Source organism: Xiphophorus hellerii, chromosome 15 (genome assembly GCF_003331165.1).
Source record: "Xiphophorus hellerii strain 12219 chromosome 15, Xiphophorus_hellerii-4.1, whole genome shotgun sequence".
Lineage (NCBI taxonomy): Eukaryota > Metazoa > Chordata > Actinopteri > Cyprinodontiformes > Poeciliidae > Xiphophorus > Xiphophorus hellerii.
In genome coordinates this window covers 16230824-16258548 of record NC_045686.1, presented here as the reverse complement: position 1 = coordinate 16258548, position 27725 = coordinate 16230824, and the positions used below count along the sequence as shown (strand labels likewise).

The window sequence follows — 27725 nt, the reverse complement described above, 5'->3', positions numbered from 1 at the left end:
TTAGATAATGTTTTGTGTCCGACTAGCAAAGCAGACACTAAACATTAGCTGCAACTGAGAATATAACTGAAAAAACACTGAGAGAATTAAAAATACTTTTTCTGTCTTCTCCCCCAAACATTTAAAGAAAAAAAAAAAAGTGCTAGCAAATCATGTATACAGTACATTAATGCATCATGGCTGCAAAGTGACACAGTTGGCAGCACTGTTGCACCAAGAAGGTCCTGGGTCAATTTCCAGCGCAGGGTCTGCCCATATGGAGTTTGCATGTTCTTCCTATGCATGTATAGGTTCTCTCCAGGTACTCTGGCTTCCTCCCACAGTCCAGAAGTAATGACCATCAGGTTGACTGATCTAAGTCTCTGTAGGTGTGTGTGCGTGCATAATTGTTTGTTCTGTCTGTCTCTCTGTTGCCCTATGATGGACTGATTTCTCACCTGTTGACTGCTGGAGATAGGTACCAGCAACCCCACCATGGACGTTAGATAATGGATGGATGAAATTGCATCACAAGAAATTATACTAAGCACTATCATTTAAGTACTAGCACTTAAATGATAATTATAGTTATATATAGTCTAATTATAGTTTCTTTTTCTAAAGTCCTGGGTTTGGATTACTTGCACCTGAAAGGCACTGTGAATACTTTCTGAATGTACAAAAAAAAACAATTAAATGGATAAGTGATTGACTCTTTAGACAATGTTTAGACCTTTTTTATAATGAAAAAAGATGACATTTCTAACTTAAATCTTAGTTTTTTATATCTGCATCTGCAGACCGACAGTGGAAAAAAAACCAAGTAGACAGGAATCAAAAAATTAGACATGTTGAAATTTATTTACCCTGGAAATACACAGCCTGTTCAATTTTCTGGATGCTGTTGGTGGTAACTATGATGTCTTTTTATGCTGGTTTCCAGTTTAGTGAAGGAAGGCAAGCGGTAAACCCAGCATATTTCCAAGTGCTGAACATATTTATTCAAATGAGAGTCTGAAACTGACTTTTATGCCTTTTTGTTTGTGACAGCAAAACCTTTGATGCCATTATTCTGTTGCCATTTTATAGTAGATTCAGTCTTTAAATCAAAATATTAACCACAAGCAGCTGATGCAGAGTTCATTTCACATTGTTTTCAACTAAAATAATTTAACCTCCAGATGAAGTAAAAATGAAAACAAAAAAGCCCTTTAGTTGATGCCTTACTGTTCATTTAAAGAAGCATTTGAATTATCTTGTGTCTTCTTTTAGATAACCCTTTTTTGTTTAAACTAAAAACCATTCAAATGCTGTTCACCACCCGCAACCCCTGAGCAAACTTAATATGCAAACATATTTTTAGCATAAGAAACTGCTTTTTCTTTTCATTGTTTCCAAGCTGATGTATTTTTGAACCTTGACATAAATTTTTGAATAGAAAAACCTGAAAAAAATAGCTGCTGTAAACTGTATTATATTGAAATACAGAGAGATACGTTTTTACTTGTTCATGAAGCTGAATAAAGGAGAAGACCACATCAGTCAGGGATAACAATCAGCTGCAGCTCCTTCAGTGTGAATACCTCAAGCAGAATTGGTCTGATTACTTATTACTGTATTAACTTTATTAGAAAGGTGCTTGCTGGGTGAACTTAGTGTTGATCGTGATGGTCGGGTCAAGCAGCCGCCGCAGCGATATGGGGGAACACGATGGATAAAAATGATACTCTGACTCAGTGAGTGGCATCTCTTGGAAGAACTGCTCAGTGTCTCTGGCTGCAGGAATGCTGCCGAGCACGATCTGAATGGCTCTTTGTTCGTGGAAATGACCTTCATTCTTTGATCTGTGGTGAAGAGAAAATCACAACGAAACAGATGAGACTTTGTCACAAAATGGAAATATCAGCATGCAATCTGAGGTGTACAAGATACAAATGGTTCACATCACCAAAACAGTTCCATCTTACCTCTGTGACGACACCTGCAGCGATGGTGGAGCCAACGTATCTCAACATGAAGCGGCCCAGTTCTTTATAGTCCTTGTATAGCTCTAATGACACTGGCCTCTGGGTCTGAATCTCCACAACCGCATTCATACCCTTACTCAAACACCTGAGCAAAAAACATGAGCAGGAGATTTTCTAACCTATTTGGACATGTAGGTATTTAACATAAAATCTGATAATATGGAAAAAATAACCACATAACTAAAATTGAAGCCTTTGTTTATATAAAACGTAATAAAAACTACGGAGAAGCAAACATTTATTACCACTAAAAATGGCTAACAATCACAACAGATGTGTTGCACAGAAGGCAACACCAGCAAATAGGGGCTGAAGTGTCAGATAGAATACACCTTTTTGATTCCATCTTTTGTTTAATTAATAAAACTAGATGACATCTAATAATACAAAGTTCTTTTCCAGAGATGTATGAAAAAAACTACTAAACATCAATATGACAACATTTGTTTAAAAGAACTGAATATTTGATATACGTCATATTTTCCTGACTATAAATTTAATTCAATGTTTTATACAAATATCATATTTGAAAATATAGAATTTACTTAATTTAAGAACCAAAAAAATACATACTAATGAATTTTATTAACCAATACAAATTTACCGTGACACACGCACTAACACATACGGTTATGTTGTGGTTTTAAATGTATGAGAAGCGGCATCAAAATAACTCTCAGTGACTGAAGTTTACATTTATAAATGTAAAAGAAATGTAGCGACACCCTTCCCAGATACTCACTTTGGCTTCTTCTTTAGGACTTCACCACTGCTCTTGTGCAGAACGCTGATTAGTTTCTTAATAGTGGCCGGCTCGCTGACTGTCTGGTAATGCAACAGTACCTGTGCAAAAAACCCCCACAAAAACAAATTTTTAAGACGCTTGCACAAACGGTTATCAATCTCTTCCAGAGAGTTTCAGCACAATGGAGTCATGTGTTGCTTTACTTAAAAATATAAATAAATAAACAAAAAAGAAGTTTGGAAGTCCAGAAGTCGAAATTTTGGATATCTAAGGCAAAGAGGAAAATAATTACAAAGTTATAAAGAAAACACCATACAGTCAACAATTGAACAGACATATTTTGATGAGTGCCATCACCAAAATCGCACACATCAAATATGTTGGTCAATGTTTCATTTATTCAAAGAATTTCTAAACAGGTGAGTTTTTAGTCTTGATTTAAAGGAACTCAATGTTTCGGCTGTTTTGCAGTTTTCTGGAAGCTTATTCCAGATTTGTGGTGCATAGAAGCTGGATGCTGCTATTCATAAATGTCAAAATTAACAGATAAATGCTTGAAATGTATCACTTTTTAAAAATTAATTTACAGATATAAAGAAACTTTTCACATTGGGGGTTCACATTTTATCTGTTTTAGGAAATCCTCAAACATTTTTTTTTTCCTCAGAATCTACAAAAAAAAAAACTATAAAAAAACTTTTTTTATAGTTAACTAACTGTTGACTTTTTCTTATGTTTTTGTAAATGATCAACCTGGAAAAACTTTCTAAAAGAAACACTCCTGTTACATCATGTCATAGGAGAAGCACACAATGTCTCCATGAAAAAAAACCAAAAAAAACATACACATTCACCAGATTAAGAATAAGCTGTTTTGGGACACTTACTGGAAAGCCTTGTGTGACGGGAACCTCGATATTGAAGAGCAGGATTCTGGCCCTGAATCGAGTACAGACTCGAATCGGCTCCTTGGGATCACAGAACACACAGCCGACACTGTAGGGAAGCAGAATAACAAGCAGGCAGAATGCTTTGAGGTAAGAACATACATAAAGATCTGTATGTCCCCACACAGTCCCAAAAAGTGATGCTCTGTAGGTAGATTAATCATAAAAATGAAACAACTTTTGTTTATTAAAAATATTCTGCAGGTTTACTTAATCTTGATGATGTCCATTCCAGTGACTGTGAGGCTGACGTGGTCTCCGGCTGCAGCCCAGTCCAGCGCCTCATCGTGAAGAGTGATTCCTGCAGCACAAAGACACAGAGCGCAAGTGAGTCAGTGGCCACAGGGTGGCATTGTTTACCATCAGAAACTCAGTTGCAAAACAGACAAATGAACAAAATCGAAGCTCAATAAGTCATGGGAAGTTTTTTGAATTTCCCCCTTCCAAAAATAAACGTACTTCTAACATATAAGAAATTTTAAAGAGGATTAACTGATACAGATTCTGAGGGAACACGTTTTGGTTAAATAAACAGAGTTCATGAGGAAAAGTTTGACACAGTGCTTACCTTTAACTGTGCAGGTTTCATTGGGAGGCATTGCCAGTATTTTGTCTCCTGTCTGAATAAAACCAGCCTCAATCTTCCCTGTAACACAGAAGCCTGAGCCCTGATCTGCAAATAGATTCACATGTGTAAGGGCGTGTATGTAAAAATATGAAAAGAAAGGGATGTCTGCAACATTTTTAACATGCATAGGTGATTTTTACCTTTGAACACATCTGAGACGCACAGTCTGAAAGGTTTGTCTATTGACCGTTGAGGGGCTTTGAATGCATCTTGAGGGCAAAAACAGCAGACAGAAAAGGAGGAAGTAAAAACCATCAGTAGTAGGAAGAAGACTGGTAAATATTAGGAGAAGTCTGATAACATATGGCACTGAATCATTTTCTGTGGTACCAGACAGAGTCTGGATGGTCAGCACTTTGACGGACACAACTCAGTAAACATGCACGCAAAACTAAAAAAAACCCAAACTTAATAAATCGCTGAATTTAGCAATGTGCCGGGACTAAACAATAGGCTGGTTTCTGTTTACTCAGTTTGTTAAACTATTCCATATTATAAGGTAAGGAAGGTGCAAACAACATGCAAAAACAAAAAAAAAACTCAAATCTGTTAGCAAATTTGTACTTTGCAATGTTATTTGTCAAAATAGAGATGTATTAAAGTGCCAAACTGCTTTAAAAGCCATTGACTGTGGATTACCAATCTGCTCCAGCAGGCTGTGTCCGCTGTACCAAGATGTCAGCTCTGACACTGTGCTTCTTGCAGTGAGATTTTCTCCTGAAAGGCCGCTGGTGGGGACAAAGAAAACATCGGACTCCTGGAGAAATAGACAAGCCGGGATGAAACCAAACAAGGACCGAAAAATACTTTTTCCCGCTCATTGTTTATAGCAGCATTAGAGCAGTAACACTGGGTAACAGGTTTGTTCAAACCCACCTTGAATCCTGCCTGCTTCAGAAAATGGCCAAGTTTTGAGCTGATTTCTTGGAAACGCTCCTGTTGCCAGTTTACCTAGATCAGAGACACACAAAGGAAAGAAAGCAAGAAGAAAGTTTCCCTGTCAGCAAGGCGGTGAAATCGAAATTTGTCAGCAACATACCAGAGATTATAGGAAACAAAAAGACACAAATGCAGTTTCATAATGCTGCTTTTGCATTGGATAGAAACATGTCAGTATAAAACTGATTGTGCTGAAACTCAGAAAGTATATTCGGTCAACGGGATTGCAACATAAATGCCAAATTAGATCTTTTGCTACCTTGTGTTTTCTTTCTGCACAAATTTTTAAAAAGAATATACAGTAATTACTAGAAAGCCTAAAAATCTAAGCAAAAAAAAATTATCACTTGGGATATTTTAAATAAATAATAATGAAAAACATGCCGTCCTATGAGCGCAATAGAAATATAGCTCAAATCACTTTTCATACATCTTATTTTAGCTTAAGCAAATATTTGAATATTTATTAATAAAGCCTTAAAACTTATATTGTTTTAATACCAAATACCAATGAATACCAAACTAAAGACATTAAAAGCCCTTTTCGTTTGACATATAAGTATAGTAGAACTGTGATGCACTGCAGCAAGTACTTCTTTGGAAGAGAAAAAGCATTTTTTGTTTTGTATAGTTATTGAAATTTCAGCATCCCAAACATCCATCTGTAAATGGATGATAAATCAAGATTAGCCTTACAAGAGCAGACGTCTCGCCAGTTTTCACAAACTGTAACAACATAAAAAAATATAGAACTATTCCATGAACCCGTTCAGATATAGCTGCATTAGAGAAACAGATGTTACCTGGTCCATCTTGTTTACAGCGACAGCCAGCTGAGTGACACCCAGCGAACGCACCAGCAGGGCGTGCTCTCTGGTCTGACCCCCTGCTTCAAAGCCTGCCTCGAACTCTCCTCTGCTGGCGTCCACCACGAGCACCGCGACATCAGCCTGGAGGAAGAGACGGCGACGGCCATGAGAAGCATAAGAGGCTACAAAATAACAATGTTGTGTTTGGCTTTAACGCCTCAGAGGCCTTAACAGAACAGGTTAAATTACACACAGGTGGATTCTACTCACTAATGATGTCACCTCTAATTGTTTGTAATTGATTTTATTTAGGGGTATCAGACTAAAGACGGCTGAACATAAATGCAGGCTTTGATTTGTAAGAAATTTGGAAAACCCATGTCTCCTTTTCGTTCCACTTCATTACTATGTGACACTGTGTGGTATTTGATTAAAAAAAAAAAATAATAAAAGAAAAGAAAATAAAAACTCAAGTAAAACATCAAGGGAGGTAAATACTTATTACTCTATCTCTCTCTTTATAAAAAGACAGCACAGATGTGCAATATTAAGTTCAAACCTACAATAAATTCTAATATTTAAGGTAAAGACACCATATTTTGCAGCTGACCTTTTTATTTCTTGATAACATGAAAAGTGCTACACGTTTTGCTGCTACATCTCATTCTTTGTGGACGTAGCTTTTGCGCACTCATTTCTTGAGCCATGAGTTGCCATGATGCATTGTGGGACATGCAGTGTGATTGGTGTGACTGCAATCTAAACAACTGGTGGGGTCATTAAAAAAAGACTTGAAATTATCTAATGGGTCAGATCATCAGCAGCAGCAGCTTTATTTATAAAGAGCTTTAATATCAGCCTCAGCTGAACAGAGCCAATAGCATGAGAGCTCAATATGAGAAAAGAAAACATCAAATAAATGTAGAAGAATTAAAAACCTAACAGAAACAAAGTAAAACAGATAAAATCTATACCAATAAAAGTTGAGTAAAATCAAGTTTCAGTGGGATTGAAGGCCGATGAGTAATAATAAGATGTAGCTTCAGCTTGACATGCCTCCCATAGAGCAATGTTTTGTAAAACTAAACCATTACCTGGCACTGGCAAAAAAAAAAACAACAACAACCAATTAATATAAGGCATAGTGAAGCTGTTGCTGAATTTTGGTATCCATGTATCAAAGTATTCTGGTGGTTAATGTTGAACAGCTAAAGTTTCCTTTAAACGAAGTCATGGAGCAGGACAATAATCCCAAACTTGTAAGCAAATCTAAACTGAAATGTCTGAAAAATAAATTAATAAGGGTGATAACTCACAGTCTGATTTCTGATGTCAACCCAAATAAAATGCTGTGAACTGACCTCATGAAAACTGTGTACAGACGAGTTCCAAAAAGCACCCAATGAATAAAGGCCACACTGTAGAGAGCTAAAACCACCAGATAATGTTGTGAAAGACTGATAAGATCTTGCAGAAGTTGATTAGTTCAATGTCATTCAGATGGTTCTATAAGCTACTGAATCATGCGGTTGTATTTTCCACACACTTTCTGGATGTAAACACATATCACAGTTAAAATATATGTTCTCAATTAAGTAAATTCAACCCCTGATATTGGCTGCAAAAACTGAAGTTTACCCAAGAATTTATAAACAAACATATAGGATACAATAAATGTCTTCTCAGGCCCACATATCATAGATGTGATCATGACTAAGGAGTTTGTCTGAAACAGAAACCCCTTACTCACTACAGAAAGAAGCTAAACGTGAGGACAGTCATACAGAAAAAAGAGAAATTACACAAATTCTTTACGAAAAGAGACAGGAGACAAACACACCCATGCCTGCAAAGACACCTGGTGACACAGCAGCAAAAACCACAGAAATGATGCTGACGGGTGTGGCAAGATGTTGGTGCAAGGAGCACAGGGGAGGGGCAGAAAAGATTTGAATCAAGAGGCTTGTTGAGATATGAGAGGAGTTATGAAAAAATTCTCTTGTAAAAAATATCCTAGGTTATTAAGCTAACAGTTAGTGTCCTAAGTAACCCATAAACACCAAAACATTCTAGTAAGATGTTCATGTTAAAAATCACACTAGAAGCAGACATTTATTGTAACGACATATGCATTAGAGCTGCTAATAATCCAAAATTCATCAAAAGTTCTACTAGTAAAATTGACAGAATAATCAAAAAGAGTCTAAACTGTTGTATATGCTAGTCTTCAGAATGTCTGCTATCACTGTCACAAAAAAAAAAGATTCAATGTTTTTCCCAGTGTTCTCCAGTAACAGCAGTCAGTTAATGGCTTCATTTATATGTAGTGTGCAGGCTGCTTAGAGTTTGGCCGGGTGTACCTGTGCAGCGCCTGTGATCATGTTGGGAATGAAGTCTTTGTGTCCCGGAGCGTCCATTAGAGTCACCACCTTAGAGTTTGTCTCAAACTTCGTCATGCCCACATCCATTGTCACCCCTCTGGAGTAAAACGCAAAACAATTCAGAGGTATTTCAACCATCTGTTCTTATCAGATTAAAAATAAATACATTTAATTGTGCATCAGGTGTAAAAAGTGCATAAACAAGGAAATCCTGCTATCAGATTGCTGAGTCGTCTAAAACCCTTTTGATGCAGATTTAAAACTAGGCGTGGTTCTCCGATCTACTTCAGATGTTACTGATGAGTACGGATGTATTCCCACCCATGTCACTTTCTGTTTCTGAAAATATTTCGCTTCCGTTTTGCTCTCGTAATAAAAACAGAGATGCCGAGCGAGGACATGCAGCGACTCACAAAAGTATTCATGCCTCTTGAACTTTTTCTCATTTTGTCAAGTCACAAATGCAAGCTTTATAGTATTTTACTTGCATTTCATACAATAAACCTGGTTTTTAACACGTTTTAGAAATAAAGAAAATTAAAAGTGTGACGCGCCGAGGTATTCAAAGTACTCAGCTGCAGAGTCAAAACTTTTAAGAACCAAATTTTCCTGCAGTTACTTCTGCAAGTCTTTTGGGGTGCACATCAATAGACTATTTTTCACAAGTTTTGCTTGGGCTAGAGCTTTATTTGCTGAATGGAGAGAAACAGCAATGTAATCATCAACTGTAAGTCAGTCACAGGTTCTGAATTAGGCTTAGGTCTGGGGCATCTTTATGGTCACCTGGTCCCCAAGTCTTTTGCAACAACTAAAAGCTTTTCTTACAATCACCCTAATGTTTAGCTCTCTCTACAGATTTAGATTTCTTGCAGTGTCACTCAATAATATTGAAATTATTTCTAGACAAAGAAAGCATTGCTTCTCAGATTTTACAAGTAAGAAAATATGGAATCCCATGCATATTTTTCTTTCACTTCACAATAAAGCACTTTAATAACACACCAAATTTCAAGTTTATGCAATCAGTTTTGTGACCAGCGTGACAAAATGCAAAAAGGTTCAGTGTGTATGAATTATTTTGCAAAACATTTTATTTTCATATTCTAACTGTTATTACAACATGTTGTCCTTGTAATAATTGTTTTGTTGGGTCTTTTTGATGAACATGGTGACCCTTTGTGTGCTGTGGATCAAAGAGAAGTTAATAGCATGAATAGATGGCAATATTTTTTACAGCACTGAGTCATGTTGGGCCCTATTCACAATCATCAAAACTATCTGTGTGCATCTCAACTTTTTTTGCAGTTTCAACAATCAGACGGTAGCTACCTGTCCCTCTCCTCGCCAGTTTCATCCAGAACCCAGGCGTAGGCAAAGGAGGCCTTTCCAGCCTTTTTCGACTCCTGTTCGTACTTGTGCATGGTGCGCTTGTTGACGTTTCCCAGCAGATAAAGCAAGTGGCCCATTAGGGTGCTCTTACCTGCATCCACATGACCTGCAGAGAAGAGAGACAACAAATGAGGCAAGGTAGTTTTGAAACAAAGCTGAGGATGCTGAGTGGATGTAGGGCGGTGAGGACAGATAAAGAAAGGAGGAAGAATGTGCTAATAATGATAAGCTAGGTAGCAGAGGGGAGAAGATAAAACATGGCAAAGAGAAACCACAGGCGGGAGAAGGAAACAGAAGAGTTGTGCAAGTGGAGAGAGGCAGACAGAAATGGGAACAAGGATGGAGGGTGACAGGGGGAGGGGGGCCGTGGTAACACAAATGGTTTCATTCTCTATGGGAAACTAGAATCATCTGCACTTCTGAAACTACCAAGTCACTTTTTCTGGTGTAACTGAGAATGAAAAGATGATTGAGCAACTGTGCTGGTCTGAAGTCAACACATCCATGCATACCAAACATGGGCAAAACTAAAACAGCAACACTGATGATAAAGGTGCAACTAATCTTCCTTTATTTTATTGCTCAGCTTCTTGCACAAAAACAACTATATCTGAACTGAAGGACATTTTTTGTAACTCTTGTGCATAAAGATATTTGCTCCAAATTACTTTCCCAAAACAACTGTGCTTTCATCCTACCTATAACTACTAAATTTAACAGAGGTTTGCCCCCTTGTCTCCTCTCCAGCTCTGCCTTGATGTTGATCGCCTGCCGCGTCTTTCCGGAGGAGCGTCCTGGTGTAGCAGAGGCAGAGACCTCGTCTCCATTTGACGCTTTGGATGGGGTCTCGGGTCGTTTGGGTGCGGCCTCGGGGACCGGAGTCGCCTTGGTGTTTTCAGGGCTGTCACCTCGCCGTGCTGGGCTGGCGACAACGCCGTTTTCCCCTGAGCTGAGGAGAAAATTTTATGTTTTGTCAGTGTAAAACAATGAATATTATGATCTGAGTCACAAATATGAGATCAAAGCATGTAATAAAAAATAATCTTATTTAATAAGAATATCATTGAAAAGTTCATGTTTAGTAATTCAATTCATAAGATGAGACTCCAGGTATTACATAAAATGTTTCACAGGTTGATTTCTGTTTATTTCATTTATGGCTTACAGTCACTGAAAACATTTTAAAAAAATCCTCAATCACATCTTTCATAATAATGCAAACTACAAAATATCACTGCTAAAGAAGTTGTTTGTTCACAGAGCACTGCTCTGAGGTAAAATCGCCTTTATAAAGATGAAATGCTGTACAAGTATCAGGGAAAACAACAGTCTTGACAGTATTGCAAAGCAAAGCTCATTCAAGGGTGTGAAGGAGATTCACAAGGCAAGGACTATTGCTGAAGTCAGTCCTCCAAGCGCTGGATAGTTTTCATGTCCAACTATCCAGGACATGAAAAATTGTCACATCGCTTTCTAAAGCAAGAATCCAAGACCTGTGAGGTTCATATTATGGTTTGCCAAAGACATTGATGATTTGGGGAGTGATGTCTTCACCTGGTGTTGGCCTCCTGGTTTTTGTCAAGTTCAAAATCAGCTCAGCCATCTGCCATCTGGACATTTGTTTATAAAGATGCTGCTTCCTTTGCCAGCAAGACTTGGTATCTGTTCAAGAAGACACCAGGCCTATCCATTTAGGAAATCTAAAGCCCAGCTATACCAAGCTGTGCTTCCATTACACCTTAACAGAGCAACAGGGTGATCACCTCTTTCCACGTTGCATTATCGCATGAATTCATGCAAAGGGAAGCCTAACCATATATTATATAAATATAGTGAGCAATATTAGTTTTACATTTGGAATAGAATTATTGATCTTAACTTCTTGAGAGTAGTCTTCTTTACTAATGTACACCTGTTTGAGAGGGAAAAGGGTTTAGTATACCTGGGAACATCGAAGCCCATAGTCTGCTTCTTGCCAGAGACGGTCATTCTGGCGACTTTGGGAACCACTTCGGAGTCCAGTTTATCGGGAGCCGCATCTCTGCTTTTTGCTACGAGAGTAATAAGCAAACAAAAGCAACCATGATTTACCTGCAACAAAGCATAAAACTGGGAGAAGACTGCAAATGAGAATGGGCTTCAATGCATGCCTCTCACTGTTCACTTTGTCAGTTGAAGTCAGAGAGGAAGCCATTTGTATGGATTCAGAAAACTGCACACTACAGTACATGTCATTCATTACCTAGATAATTTAAGTCAGATGTGAAGCCCTGGGGCTGAGACTTGATAAAGCTGATAACTGTACTGGTCACAGTTGCACATAGGCGTGTATGGTAGATATTTGAGAGAAGTGAGAGTGCACAGTGGAACCTGCTGTGCTGTGAATCTCCCATCTATCAGATCGGAAGCTCATATTGTGCAGCAAAGAGACTCGTTGAGGTCATTGCTTTGTCATCCCAGTCCCGAATGGCCACCGGTCCCACTCATATCGACAGGTTTCTGATTCATTCAGACTGGGTTGCACAGCCAAGCCTACTGCACACTGTGTTCATGTGTGTGACATCCTGGCTCAGAAAGGGTTAATTTCAGAAGTGGCCGTTGCCTCCCGTCTCTACGTAAATAGATCAGCGTGACGCAGCATTTCACAGAATGAATCCTTTTGAAAAGGTGTCACCTCAGCAAGTGCAGAAACGGAGGTGAAAGCAGTTTTTTTTTTTTTACTCACTACTGATTAAAAGACAACTCTAGTCAGTTAGTTTCTATTTTAAAAAGCAGCCAGAGAATATATTTCTTCTTTTATATTTTTTCAGTAAAGCCGTCAACGGTAAAGAAGCAGCCTTTAGCTGCGACTTCTTATTTTATTCATACTGTAGCTTTAATTAAACACATACATCAGTTCTTAAAAAAATACCCCTAGGGAAAATAAGAGGAGTGATTCAACAGAATATTAATTGACTTTCTCTAACCAAGTAGTCTCTGAATGACTTGTCCTGAATTTAAGAAAAAGTCCCTTTCTTTCTGAAAGATAGATATGCAACTCACTGCACTCTGATGAGGACTTTTTTCCCTTCATAAAGAAGGAGCACATCTATGGTGACAAACTGAACCTTATCAGTATGTTAAAAAAAGTAATTATTGTAAGCACAAATGGATTAAGAAATTATTTTATTTTAAATTATTTTAAATAACACTTAAGGATGTCTGTCACTACATCTCATGTTTCATCTCCCCTCAAATGTGTAACATGACACAGAAAAGAGTTCACTGGGGAATTTCACTACTTCCTGCAGCTGGGTTTTTTTTTCTTGTCCATACAAACTAAAACTTCAGATGTTTCCATAACCTCCAATAAAAAGAACAGTAGCGAGTTCACACATACAGACCTGTGAAAAGTTTTTGTCTAATTTTAGATCAAACTAATCAAGAAAAATTTTAAGAAAAACTGAGAGAACACAAAACTTACTAAATATTGTAGCTGTATATGTAGAGTTTGTTCTGAGTTAATCTGGGGCCCCCTGCATGTGTCATCGATGCACTCTTAAGTAAATTTGGTAGACTGGCCGCTCCTGGGAAGGTTCTCCAGTCTTCCATGTTTTCTCCCTGTGGTTTGGTGGGGTTCCAAAGCCTCAAATATTGTTTTGTAACCCTTGTCAATGACTTTGACTCTCATACCTTATTGATTTTCTTTAGCTAAAACCACAATGTGCTGCCACATAGAATCTGTTAGCCTTCTTCTTTTTGTCAGTCAGATTTTATTTAAGCGACTTTAAGTGACATTAAAATTTGTTTGGATTTTCTGAAACATACATGCATGACAAAATCTGTTAGAGGGAAAATACATTTTTACAGCATTATATTTGAAAAATATTGGAAACTATCTGAGGAACAAAGTAATATGAATTAACAGCTAAAAAAGTTCTCTTTGACAGACCTTAATTTAACATTCTTTCTGATCCGTCTGATGCCATGCTATCGTCACCAGGATCTTAAGAAATGAGCGACCTTCTCCACGACCAACAAACATTTTGATCTGTGAAAACGTGATAATACTTTAGCAAACAATGGAGCACTAAGTTGTTTTTTTGGGTTTTTTTTTTTCAGCAGCTTGCCTAAGGGCAACATTAACTGCTCAGTAGCTTAAAAGAAAAAAAGAAAAAAACGCTCGTATACACATCCAACCTTTGACGCTTGGAGCAGGATCTCTTTTCACTGTTTGGACTGTGAAGTAGACATTTGGCATGCTCCCATCCAGGATTTCTTTAGAAAAGGGGACCCTTGCAGTGAGTCATCTGCACACTTGGCCTGAGGGCCAAACTTTGAGCAGCATAAAAGGAGTCCGCCCAGGATATGCAAACACTGAGCATCCCTTCCCCCCTCAAATAAACACTAAAGTGTAGATAAAAGTTACAAGAGGCATTAGTAAATTGGTGAGAAAATGTGTAGACACGAAGCTACAGATGCAAAATATGGAAGGAGGGATAGATATGGTGAAAGATATAAAAACAAGAAATTAACAATATCCTACACTGTATGTTTATCTGCATGTAATCTTTGGAGTTGGTTGTGAAGTTCATTCTAATACTAAAATCAACTCTATGATGTTCTTAAATTCAATATTTGAACATCTTAAATTTCTTAAGTTTACTTTCAACTGTATTTTTGTCTTAATAGAAAGATAGGAGAAAGGAGAATTCAAAAGATGGACTGGGCTTACCACTGGAGGCCGCTAAAGACTTTGTAAGACAGGAACTGGTGAAATATGAGTATTTTCAAAAAGGGGAAATGTGTGGGGGGAAAAGGGAAAATACCCAAATCAATACTTGAATGTTTGCACCAACACTACATAAGTAAACTATTTGTTACAGATAACATAGTTGAAACAAGACATTCACTACATAAGAAAAGCTTATTTTCTTATTTTCTAACCCTTCAATCAGACTAAATCTTTATTGCTGCACAGCAGTTATGATTATCCACAATGTCTGTACTTTCGGTCATTTTTATTCGCTTTTTTCAAAGTCCGAAATACACTAAGATCCCTATGCCTAGCCACAGTTTGCAAAAGCCCAGATGATTATATCATAGTTTTATAAGATTAATTAAAGAGGTGTAGAAGCACAAGTGTGGATGTGTTTTCAGGCAACACCCCAAGAATACCAGATCCTGGTGTGACATTATGAAAAAAAAAAAGTCAGAAATGTAAACCTCAACAACTTCAATTCATATTTGATACAATTTACCAGATACCTGAACGTGCCACATTGATCTGTTCAAACAATTATAAACAAGTATAAACACCACCGGAATATCCAGGCAGTATGCAGATTAGAGGAACACTGGTTCCATTCCCCAGAGATGAATGTGTTTCAATGCAAAATGTGGGCATCAATTACAGAACAAAAGACCTGGTCAAGGTACAGACTGAACCTGGTAAAGGTCGTTGTCCAGAGTAAAATGACTTACTGTTATATGGACATGGGTTGAAAGGCAACTCAGCGTTGATGAAGCCAGAACTCAAAAAGCAAGATGAAATGACAGATTAGTTTGTGGAAGATGTCTGATAGGAACTAAGAGTTTTACAATAATGATTTTTCCATTTGGAAGAAGAAGAGAAAACTTCCAACCATAAGAACACCAAGAACTAATGGCATCATAAGGAAAGAACCTCATTTTGAAATATTGAAGCAACATCTAAACATACCAGCCAGGTAAGCTTGCATGGGTGCAAATTAGGTTTCCAAATGAACATTTAGCACACTCTCACATTGTAAATGAAATGGATTAAGGACAACAAAGTCAATGATTGGGAGTGGCAATCACAAAGCCCTGATCTCAGTCCCTTATGTGGGCAGAGCTGAAAAGGCATGTGCCAGCAAGGCAGTCTATAAACCGGACTCAGTTGTGCAAGTTCTTTCTGGAGGTATGGGCAAAAATTCCAGCAAGATGTTGTGAGAAGGACACTCAAAAAAACTTGACCAAAGTCAGAGCATATTAAGGCAATGCTATCAAATACTCAAGGAATGCATGTAAACTTAGGCACCTTAAGAAATGTATTAAAAGTTCTCTAAAACTCTAAAATATGTACTCAAATCATTTTTGCCATTTAGCAAAATTATATATTTTTGATCATCTCGACCGAGAGAGTGATGGGAACAAAAAAGGTTATGTGCCTTTTTATAAAGTCCATGTAAATATCTGGTTTCAGTTGTACAGTAATGAAATTAATCTAATTCCTTGCTTGCTTTGTTGACATTGATCTACTTCTTGAAGCAAAGATATTAGAGAACCGGTCACATCGCCTGGGAATTTAATTTCATTCATACTGAAATACTGAAGGCATGAATGAAAATGGTTGCTAAGGAAATGAGACTGGTACCTGAAGAAATAGCTTTGAGAGGGCCTATGTGACCCCTTTTCAAAATGAGTCACCCAAAAGACATCACCATCTGTGAACTTGTCAGGAGTTATCTTAACATCCCCTTCTCCCACCTACTCAACACACACTCATCTTTGAGTCATAACAACTTCTTTAAAACTCACGCTTATTGTTTTTAAATGTGTAAATGAAACTTAAATGAAAGTGCTGTTCCAAAACAGCACTTTCACGTACAATGTCCCCACCCCAACATGTACAATGTCAAGGCAAAGTTTTATTTATATTTACAAATAACACAAACTGCTTTGAGAAGAAACACTGACCAACATATTTAAACCAACACATAGAATCCTTCTTCCATAAAATATGATTCACGGACAGTTTATTTACAAAGATGACACTTTCCATATTTTCATCCTTCCAAACTCCTCTCCTAACATCTGCCTTACTCCTAAACTGAATTTAGACGCTCCATTTTAAACAACCAGAAGAAGAACTGATAAACTCTCTTTACAATTTTAATCAGAATTTCTGGTATCAAGTCTGAGTTTATAAACAGCACAAAAGAGTTATCCACTGTGTTCCAGCGCGATTCATAAAAACTAAATGGCAATGTTAAAACACAGCACAGTTATAAACCGCTTTTGTAATTGCATTGCTTATCCAACATTTTATTCATAAAAGGTCAGCGTTTTCACAGTAAATTAAGCAACCAATAGGAAAAACTAGTGACACATTATACTTGGAAATAACACCACTTGGGCGTACCGTGGTGGCTTAGAGGATAGCGTGACCCATGTTTGGAGGCCTCGAGTCCTCGACGCTGCTGTCGTGGGTTCGACTCCCGGACCCGACGATATTTGCCGCATGTCTTCCCCCCTCTCCTTTCCCCTTTCCTGTCAGCCTACTTTCATATAAGGGACACTAGAGCCCACAAAAGACCCCCTGGAGGGGTAAAAAAAGAAATAACACCTGTTGAAGGTGGAATTCCACACTGGAAAGTCAGATGTTTCCAACTGAGTTCAACCCTTCTTGTATCTGTTCCCACTTTTGTGTCAAAGAGGATGCAACACGACTCCAGAGATTTAAACTACAGGCCAAAAATATTTTAACTGAGACGAAAAAAAATCCGCTTTTAATGAGTCTTCGAAACTATTGCTTTGGCACCAATGCTTAGATCCAAGGCAAGCACTGACCCAGCATTGGCACCCTTCTTTTCAGAAAACTCCTCAATAGGCAAGATACTTACTTACTTAGAATAAGGCTGTTGAATTCATTTATCTTACATACTCTCTGTATGACAATGAGAAGTTTCAGAAAGTTTTTAGCGCCAACAAATCTCTGTTGTGTAACAGGTCGGCTTGACATTACTGATAGTGTTGGTTAAATCCTCATTAAATCCTCACATGCTTAAATATCTACCAGGTTAATTTGGCATAGTTGTAAGAAGTTAACCAAATTAACTGTTACTGTTACTTTCATTTCACTTTAGGCAGTCTTTAATGTTGTGTACATTATAATTGTAAAAATCCATCGCTTTATTTCTTACAAAAATGCAAGTCTAGAAGAGTAAAGATGAAAGTGCTGATTAGTTAACATGATGCAGTTACTGCTCGTAACTCTGAAATGTATCACTAGTGAAATGTATAATTTATTCTTTCAAAATGCCAACTAAGGACAGCAAGACAAAATAAAACTGCCAAACAACAAGTAGTTAGGTCTTCATTTTGCATAACTGAGTTGGTTAAGCTGCATTAAAATAGTTGGACAAATCTAACCACAATCTCATATTTTCCATATAGTTTGCATCACCATGCTTATTTTCCACTATGATGATTTAAACTGCTCTTTTCACAGTTCTCATATACTAGCATTTTATTTGTGATTTAGACAGTGGCATAAATTATGAATTGAGCTGGAAAGCTGAATATCTCTGCACATCCGTGAGACGTTTTTGATCTAAAAACAGCAACACACAAAAAAACATAAAAGGTGTCTTACTAAAGCCTCTAACCTAGAACTACCAGCAGCATGAATTGAACAGAAAAAGACATCTAATATTTTGTCAAAAATGGCTGTGAAAGCTCTTACTGCATAAAATTACTCCTTACACATTGGCCCTAGATTATTTTCTGACAATAAATAAGATTTTTGAAGACTATTGGTATTCAAGCATCTCTTTTTCCATACAAGCCAAAGCCCATGTTTCCCTCTTAGTCAATTTGTTCTTTTGCATCATGCACCACAATAAAGTAGCAGCACTGATGACATGTAAGCAAAAGTGCACCTGCATTCCTTTGACCATTTGCTGAGAGTAAAAATGGTATTTTCCAGTGTTGGCACCACTTCACAAACAATGTTTGTGCAACAGATACGCCTTGCAGAAATGCAGAGCCTGTAAAGACGCTAAATGATTTGATCTGCCATAGCCTTTGTCAAAGCTGTGAAAGTCGAGAGACATGATCAGATTTTCCTACGTAGGTGGTGTAAAAAAGACACGCACACACATAAAGCAGGCTGATCGGCTGCTGTGCGGAGCCGACATGCACTTGGGCTGACATTTTCTCCAAGACTGCAGCTTCCTGCTAAAACCCACACACTGACTTGCCTTCAGACAAAAGGACAGAGCACTTGCTGGACACACCCACTTATTAATCAGATTCTTGCTCATTTCTAGATTACCGACAATAAAAATGGTAAAACAGACCCAACATTACCCACAAAACAGACTTTATCTACCATCAAAATGACTTATTTCCAAACCTTGACCCCTCTTCCATGGTTACAATGTTCTATGTAAAAAAAATATATCCTGTTTGACAAGTCATTTTTGCCCCATCTACACTTGAAAGTGTTTATTTTTTCCCTTAGCCACACTAGTCTCAGACTGACACCCTGAAGGTTGATTACACTCAGATTACTACTCATTCAAAAAAAAAAAATGTACACACGCTAAAGTACACCTGATCTTCTTTACCCAAATACAGTTTTCTTGGTGCAAGAAAAGTTTGACATTAGCCTCTATCTTCATAGCAGACCAAAGAACAAGGAAGATGGGGAAAAAAGTGGATAAAATTGAAACAGTGTTAGATTCACAATCTGAAAAAGAAAAAGTATGGCACAACAGCAAACGAAGTCATGGCCGTCCACCAAAACTGACCGAAAAGGCAAAGAATGTGTTTACTGGAGAAGAAGCTAAGAGGCTGATCACAACTAAAAGGCGTTTTGGAGAAATACTGCTTAGGTTGGAGAATTTGTTGAAACCATAAAGGTTAGTCATGTTCTCGAGAAATCCGGACTATTATGGAAGAATATGTGCCAACATGTTTGGCAAAAGATGATCTCTTGAGTCGAGACAAAAAAAAAAAACTTTTTTGTCCCTAAATGTCATGTATAGTATACTTCACATCATTCTAAACACACCAACCCTGCAGTGCTGCATTGCAGTACCATTATGCTGCATGAATGCTTTCTTTCAACAGAGACAGGAAAGTTGATGGGAAGATGGATGAAGTTAAACACAGGCCAATCCTGGAAGAAAACCTGTTACGAGTTGAGACGAGAGGGATTCAGCCTTCAGGTAGAGAATCCGGATAAAAAAATGAAAATAAAAAACCAACCAGGGCTACATTATAATAGTTTATATCAAAGCACATTCAGGTGTTGCAAAAGCCCAAAGTCTAGACCTAAATCTAATTACAAATGTATGGCAAATCATAGAAAATCTGGAGGGTTGAGTACAAATGCATGCCACACTTTGCAGCGTTTGTCTTTAAAAAACTTGCAGTTAACAATATCTACCACTTTGTGTTGATTTGTCAAATACAATTCCAACAGAATACACTGAAGTTTGTAATTGTGACAATATGCATTTCTGAAGAGTGAAAGTAAAACTTCTGCAAACTCTTGTGTTAGTGCATTATGTTTATGTTAGTTGTCTTTTGTCTCGTTTCAACTAAGCGGTGCAGCATGTTTCTGTACACTATTTTGTTTATTTCCATTATTAAAAGCGGCCCATACAGCCAACCACTTCCGCACCATTTCTGGGCCCATCTTCAGTCAAGGGCTGAAGATGGTTATGTTGGAGCTAACACAATCCATTGATTGGGGGACAGAAAAATGTCGCTGCTTGGAACAAACATCATGTTTGTCACCACACTAGAATGACGCCACTTTAATCTTGCCTACCCAGTAACAGTCTACTGGTGATGGAAACACTTTCCTGGATACACTGGCCCATGAAATAGAACACTAAACCACACTGCTAAGTGGAAACAATGTCCTTTGTGTTCAGTCTCAAAAATGTGGTGTTTGACCTAACCTGAAGAAAGAAAAAAACATTAAGCGTAGCAAAAATATAAACCCTAAAGAAAATAATTTTTAGCGTTTTGCCTATTTTGGCCAGCAATTACCATTTTTTCACAGAAGATACAGATGTAGATTTTGATTCATAATAAGAAACAGTTTTTTTTTGGTCATGTACAAAAATATATGTTTTGGCATACTCCAAACTGCAAATACAGAAAGATGTGTGTTAGGCATGAACAAAACTGCAAAACATGTCTAGGTAGGTATGTTTAGGCAACAATTGTTAATCTTTATTTCAAAATTGGCATAGTTAATCAAGCTGTAAATGAGAGAACACCCAGTGCACATCACAGTAATTGTCTTTAAAAGGCATCAGTTTTGCTTGAAAGTGTCTACATTCCAAATGAAATCCGTCTTTCAAACTAAACACTTAAAAGCATTCACTTGTCTGTTCCGATATCTGTATGCACGTGTGCTTGAGTGTCTGCGTTCTTGTTTGCTCATGGGAAAATCTCCAGGTGTCCCCTAAACCAAAAAGTCAACCTCATGATCTCGAACGCAGGCAGCAGTAAACCAGAACAATGGTTAACTGATCCATATTCCAATCGCTGCAGCACACCTGCAAACAAAGCCGGCCCCTTCTTTCCTCTTTTCAGAGTTTACGCAGGCTAGAAAAAGGGTTTGTAGCAGAAGAGAAGTGCCTTAGTTTTCACTTGCAAGGATCAAACTCGTTGCAGTCCTACAAAAATTTAAAAGCCATATGTCACCAAAAAGTACAAAAGTAAGATTCAGCTTTAAAAACACTGAAGAACAAAGGCTGCCATAGGAAAGTACTGAAAAACGACTAAAAAGTCTCTTAAAAGATGTGGCTACACAAACTTCATGAACAAAAAAAGTCCCATCAAGCTGCCACTGTTTTTAAATTTAGTTAGCATTTCTGTTCTGTATGTTAATATAATACTATTTAAAAAAAAAAATCATAGTACAGTTTTAACAGTTTTGTCTGTTCAAATTAAGTTTTCCATCCTTTTGGTCCCAAAGGTTGAAACTCTAGCTGCTATGCTTATGCAACATTTAAAAAAAGTTCATGAGTGCTAAATTTCTTCTTTAAGTACTTTTTTGTCTACCTAAAAAAAGATGAGTATGGTTCACCATTAAAAATAGGCTAATTTAGCACCAACTCAAGTCTTTCCATGAGTCTACCGTGTGAAAGCTTTGCTTTGATTAGCTCGAACGATATCATCAGGTGAAGGAGAATCAAAACGGAAAGGTACAATAGGAAAAAGTGGGGGGCAATGCTCTTTGGATTTGTTTTGTGGTTTGAGAAGGAAGGACTGATTAGCACTTTTTGTCTTCTGGCCTTGTATTTTTCCTTTCAATAGCTTTCTCCTCCTCCTCTTTTGCCTGTGACTCTGAAACGACAAAGCGATCGCAAATACTGAAGGTTTTGCAAAAACAGACAAATCTTGCCCCAAGCCAAAAGTTGGAGTTGGAGACGATGGTGAGGAGAAGTAGCTGTCGAGGTGATGAGGGCCCATTCTGTTGGCCTGTTCCATGAGTCTGCTCAAATCGATAGCTTGTCCTGGCTTAGATGGGCTGTAGACCTGCTGGGGTGGTTTGTGGTCAGGCTTGCGCTCAGTTCCACCCTCTTTAGTACTTTGTGCCAACACATCAGCCCTCTCTGGTTTTGCTGGTGACACAAGGGAGCTGAGGGTGCCTAGCGACCCATTTGAGGTGGTTGAGGTTTCGCCTTTATGTTCAGATACTAAACGTGACAAAGAAAGCAGCTCCGAGAGGCCAGGTGCTTGTTTCAGTGCATTTGCTCGAGATTCAGTGCCGGCGGCCAAAAAAGAGGCAGAGGCACAGTTGGTTTCATGCTGCTGGGCTAGATCTGACAGTGTGACAGTACCACCCAGACAAAATGGGGAAGAGTGTGTGTTTAGTGATCTTTCAGTGCTTTGAGATTCAGAGTGAATCCCTCTTTTCTGATGCTGAAAAGCTAGGTCAGACAAGGAGGGTGCAGCATTCCCCTGGTTAGCAGGGGTGAGCAGTGAGCTTTGCAAAGTTGGACTGCGGTTCGAGTGTTCTTGGATTAAATCGGCCAAAGATGGGCCTCCTTTAGGATCTACAACTGAGAGCGGACTATATTTCCTGACAGAACTGAGGCTTCCGAACCCAAGAGGAGGGGCCAAAGTGGAGCTTGCTGTAGACATGTTTGGACTGTTGAGTGACAGATTACCGAGTGAGACAGAAAGGATGGAGGGAGTCGGTGTTTGTGGTGTTGAAGTCATTTGTAAAGATGCCAGCGTTCCAAGTGAAAAACCACTCCTGTTAGACGCAGTTGTCAGTTGGGAATTAGATGCTGATGTTAAAGTGCTCAAGGAGGAAACAGCCACCCCTCGCCCTGTATCACTCACTCCTGTTTTACTCTTCTGCTCATGCTCAGACATGAGCTGAGCCAAACTGGTACCACAGCTGATGCCTAAATGAGAACTTTCAGGGTGAATGTTTTCCTTGACAGAGTTGCTTTTCACCAGGTCAGGTTTATGTTGCAATAAGATGTTCTGCATATTGATTTCACTTGGTTGTGTAGCTTTGTGTGCCTTGGGTGTGTTGTCTGTGTGAAACAAGCAGGCTCCTTACCTTACAAAAGCCAAGTTGAGAAAGGACAAGAGGGATCACAAAGCAGAAGGCATCAACGAGGAGGAGGGAAACAAGAAGAAGGCAATTCGTTAATCAATTGCGTGATTTAAATGTATCATCACCTAAAAACATTAAACCAACGATTGTCTGAAATATTTTTCCATGCATCGGAAAAAACTTTAGCCTCTGAAATATCAAAACAAGAAAGATATCAATTCACCTTCATGTACTGTATTTAATAATATAATTGATAAGAGAAAGGAAAATCCTTTAGTTGCACATAAAAATCTTAACCTGCTGCAGCAACATATGAATTAGAGACATAAGAGATTGACTGGTGGCGAGAAACTGGTGATTTTCAGCTTTACTACAGACACTAAAATTTGGTCTTCAGTACAATATACTCATTTCAGAAAGTGAAACTCATATCTTACTCCACACAAAGAGAATATTTTCATGCTTTCCTCTGCTGAGAAGTTTTATATAAATGCTGATTTCATTTGCCATCTGTCCAAACTGCCAAAAGTACCAAAAGCTCCTTCAATGACCAAAGTGTTACTGTGCTTAACTGGCCAGCAAATCGACCTGACTGGAACAAACTACAGAGTACTATCAAAAGGAAGATGAGAGACCAGACTCAATAATGTACATGACCTGAAGGCTGCCATCAAAGCAACCTGGGCTTCCTACACAGAACCACAGGTTGATTGCCTCCATGCAGTAATTCATACAAAACGAGCCCCAACCAAGTACTGAGTGGACAGAAATTAATGTAATTTTAAGGAGCTAAGCTTTTTGTTTATAACATCCTTTTTTATTTATATTATGTAATATTATACATTTCTGAGACACTGAATTTTGGGCTTTCATTATGTATAATGAATATCACTTTCTGAAATTAGTTGAACTTTTCCACAATATTCAAATTTTTGGAGCTGAACTAAATGAATGCATTATAATTAATCGCTACCAGGTCACACTAAGCATAGTCCTTAGTCTGAAAGAAGTAATATTAGAAATGAATACGCTTTGCAATTTTCAGAAAACATGTGAAGACAAATGAAACACATTAGCTGTAAGCAGCTTTTTCCTGAGAAAACTATTTTTCACTGTATTTTCTCAAGAGATTATTCAGACTGCAAAAACCGACAGCCAACTTAGACAGGTGCTGATCATTTCAATCTTTTAATATTTTTAACAACTATTGGGTATGATGAATATGCCAAGGGACATAAATTCATATCTGACCTGAGGGATGTTTTGACAGATTAACAATGGGGTGACGTCAGAACCCACCAAACAGGCCAGTCAAGTTGCTCTGTTTTTATTCCTCTGAGCTCTCTAGTAGCTGTCTTCCATCTAGCACACTGGATTTGGAAGCACTGACAGCTTTTCAAAAATACTAGATTTATTGTGAGGATCTGATGTGGCTGCAGTTTGTAATGTTAAGCAATGAGTACTAATCACCAACATAAGATGCTAATGAGTTTAATATGTCAACTTCAAATAATTTTGTGTTTGTAACAGTCATATTTTGAACACAGAATTTCAGATTTTGATCCAGTACCGGCGTACCTTTCTCAGCAACGGCCTCCTGCTTGGTTCTCTGTGGAAGAGGCGTCTGCTCTTGTGCAACTCGGCCCACTGACGGCATGTCTTCTGCTGCACTTCTGGTAACCGGTGCTGTTTTACTGTCTTCAGACAGCACTGCATCCAGAGCCCTCTGTGGATCAAATCCGTGTTTCATGGCAGCCTGGGTCAGGACGGAGTCTGGCACTGCATCTCCCAGTACTGCTCGCATGTGGTCCAGACAGGAGAACAGCTTCGCTAAGAAATGAAGGAGACAAGACAAATGTAACAGTAAAAAAATAACAGTATAAAAATTATGACAATATAATTAACTTATGTCAGCCATAGTTGGCTGCAGTTTTATTTTTTATGAATACCTTGATTAAGAGGGTCAAGGTTGTAGTCAACACAAGGGGACATGGGAACATCCTCAGCTTCATATTCTTCCTCCTCCAGAGGCTCCTCTTTAGGTGCTTGAAGCTCTCGGCGTGAATAGATGAACTGATTGGCTAAATAAACAAAAATACCTTCACTTAAAGGCTGATAACAAGCCTATCTCACAGTACACCACAATCAATCATCAATGATTCAATGGAAATCTCTCTCCACTGTTGTCATAAATTGGACATACTGTGAACTGGACTTGTTTTATAAAAAGCCTTCAGGTGGCATTTTTATACTGAATTGAATATATATATTAGCAATTCTTCAAACAGTCAAAAAATTAAAACAACTGTAAAATATGAAACAAACCATGCAAACAATGTCATTACTTTCTTTGCTTTATATTTGAAACATCAAAATAAGAAACCTGAAAGTACAAGGTGCAAGTCAGAAAACAGTGAAACTTGATAAAAGGCGACAAAGAAAAAGTAGAATGTTTGGAAAGCCCCTGCAGTGAGTCACAAGCAGCTCAAATCCATCACTTTCATTAAGATAACTCTTTTTTTTTTAGTAGCTAAGTGTGCTATCGCTGTAAATAGGCTCACTGCAAGACTGCAACCCCAGCACCTGGCCCGGCTTGTTCTAAGTGTTGAACTCCCAGAGCACAATGACAAAAATGAATATTCTGTGCCACATGTTTGCATAAAACTGTTAACAATTCAACTGAAGTGTGTTCTACATTTGTCATATCTTTTACCGCTGAACATTTGTTTCAAAAAATTCACAACTAAATTTTTTGCAACTACTTGCAACTAAAGTATGATTGACAATGAAGCAGAATTTAATTCTTGAATTACCAAAGTAACTTAAACTGAAATTCATTGGCAAATCAATGTCATGAGTAATGTAAACAGTGATTGTTAGCACACTCAGTTGTGTTCGCTCACTTGCTCAATATGAATAGATGTCTCAAAATCAAAACGCCAAAGAAACGTCATTATTATTATTACTAGTGTTTTAGCAGATAGAATAGACATTGATTATCTGTTTAAAATACAAGTGAAATGATCATGTTTTATTTTAAATCTTTGTGTACATATGGTCCTTTTAAAATGTAGCATTTTTATACTCACGTTTATTACACTAAGAGAATCCTACCAGTCTATGATAACTTTACAACTAGTAATCTTTAAAATATCTTGCCGGAATAATATATTTCTGAAAGTCTTCTTGTCTTGAAAGTGGCAAGCGGTTTTTGTTGGGGGGGGGGGTTACTACATAGCTCATTGCTTCTACATGCGAGTAGATGATGTGGCTTATACAAATATTGCTTAAAAAATCCCCCTGATTATTTAAAACCAACCTGTTGCTGGTGAAATGCAGTAGTCATCCTCCACAGACTGTCCATACATGTCGTCATCTTCAAAGTCTAGATACATAAAACAAAAATACAGTTAAAAAAATTGTTTTGTTTTTCTATAATTTAAATTTTGCTTCGCAATATACTTGTTTATCGACAAAAGCTGTTATCTTTTCTGACAGCTGTGACTGATTTGTCAGCAGTTCTTAAACATCCTCAACATGCTGTAGCCTAGGATTATGGACGTTTACTTTTATCAACAATAATATCCACATATTGGTTTCAGCCAATATATTCAGAAGATTTCTAACCAAAAAGACGAATCTACACAACAATAAATAAGCGAATCCAGGCGTCTCCGACAAAATATTTAATAGTTAGCAGCTGCTAGCAGCTTCTGCAGTGTTATCATTTGTTAAGTCCTCATGATAGCAGGTTTTATGATATAATAGTTTTAAACCATCTTTATAATTTGGTGGAAAAGCATAATATAAATGAGCTGCATTTCCTACCAGGTGACACGACAGCAACATTATTTTGCCAGCTGCATAAGCTAGTGTTAGCTGTTAGCAACGCAATTGTAAACAACAGTAAAGTTTAGCTTAGCGGCTAGCATGTTTAGCATGACGAGGCCAGGCTTTTAGCTTAAAATATAAACCATTTCTGTGTGAAAGGTCTCTACCTTCATCGTAGTTGTAACCTCGAACATTTCTGTGGCGAGACATTTTGCATGTGAGTCCCCCCTATCTGCCCCGGAGTGAAAGTTATTCAGCTCGAAGACATGTGCATCACCGCACCGACAGCCATTGGAGGTCGTTTCACTGAAGCAAAATACATCGGTCTTAATTTGGCAACTATAAAAATAAAGAAATATAAAAAAAAAACTCCTATTTATTTTACAACATTAATACATTTTAATTTTTATTAGCAGGTAAAATAGCTTATTTTTATTTTAAAAAGTAAAACTTTATTTTTATTTTTATTTTTTTATTACTGACGTAACTTCCTCTTACATCGACGTGGCCTGGAATCAGTTTTAGCTGAACAGCTTCACCATAATCTACACAGTTTATGCTGTTTTTCATACTGATCTCCAGGCAGAGTCTGTTTTGCAGAGCCTAAATATAAACTAAGATAAATAAATAAGCATCAAATATATAGGAGAGGGATGTAATAATTCCAAAAATACCATGCAATATCCCTCATTCGTATGTACAAGAAATAATAAATAAATAAATAAA

At 37.7% G+C, this 27725-nt stretch overlaps 1 protein-coding gene across 2 annotated transcripts; it reads right to left on the bottom strand.

The window, feature by feature from the left end:
* Positions 1–813: 813 nt before the first annotated feature.
* On the bottom strand, positions 814–27317 carry hbs1l (HBS1-like translational GTPase). 2 transcript variants are annotated; one of them, XM_032585165.1, is made up of 19 exons: positions 27167–27317; positions 26488–26553; positions 25118–25249; positions 24747–24998; positions 22768–23166; positions 11787–11895; positions 10543–10793; positions 9785–9950; positions 8435–8552; positions 6069–6215; positions 5203–5277; positions 4966–5083; positions 4467–4535; positions 4267–4371; positions 3909–3999; positions 3639–3747; positions 2749–2849; positions 1947–2091; positions 814–1823 (listed from the first exon to the last, which is right to left on the bottom strand). In XM_032585165.1, the coding sequence occupies exons 1-19, from the start codon at positions 27207–27209 to the stop codon at positions 1812–1814; spliced, it is 2508 nt and encodes an 835-aa protein (XP_032441056.1). In that variant the 5' UTR covers positions 27210–27317; the 3' UTR covers positions 814–1811. The 2 variants fall into 2 exon arrangements, with proteins under 2 accessions (XP_032441056.1, XP_032441057.1); XM_032585166.1 differs by lacking the exon at positions 22768–23166 and having other exon boundaries at positions 27167–27316.
* Between the last annotated feature and the right edge of the window lie 408 nt (positions 27318–27725).

What these genes read in the sequence shown, in the direction of transcription:
- hbs1l (XM_032585165.1), bottom strand. Translation starts at nt 27,209, where the DNA reads ATGTCTCGCCACAGAAATGTTCGAGGTTACAACTACGATGAAG. An exon ending in GGAGGCCGTTGCTGAGAAAG is followed by an intron (nt 23,167 to 24,746) that starts GTACGCCGGTAC and finishes TTGTAAGGTAAG; the next exon opens with GAGCCTGCTTGTTTCACACA. An exon ending in CAGCCTGCTGGAGCAGATTG is followed by an intron (nt 4,536 to 4,965) that starts GTAATCCACAGT and finishes TTTGCCCTCAAG; the next exon opens with ATGCATTCAAAGCCCCTCAA.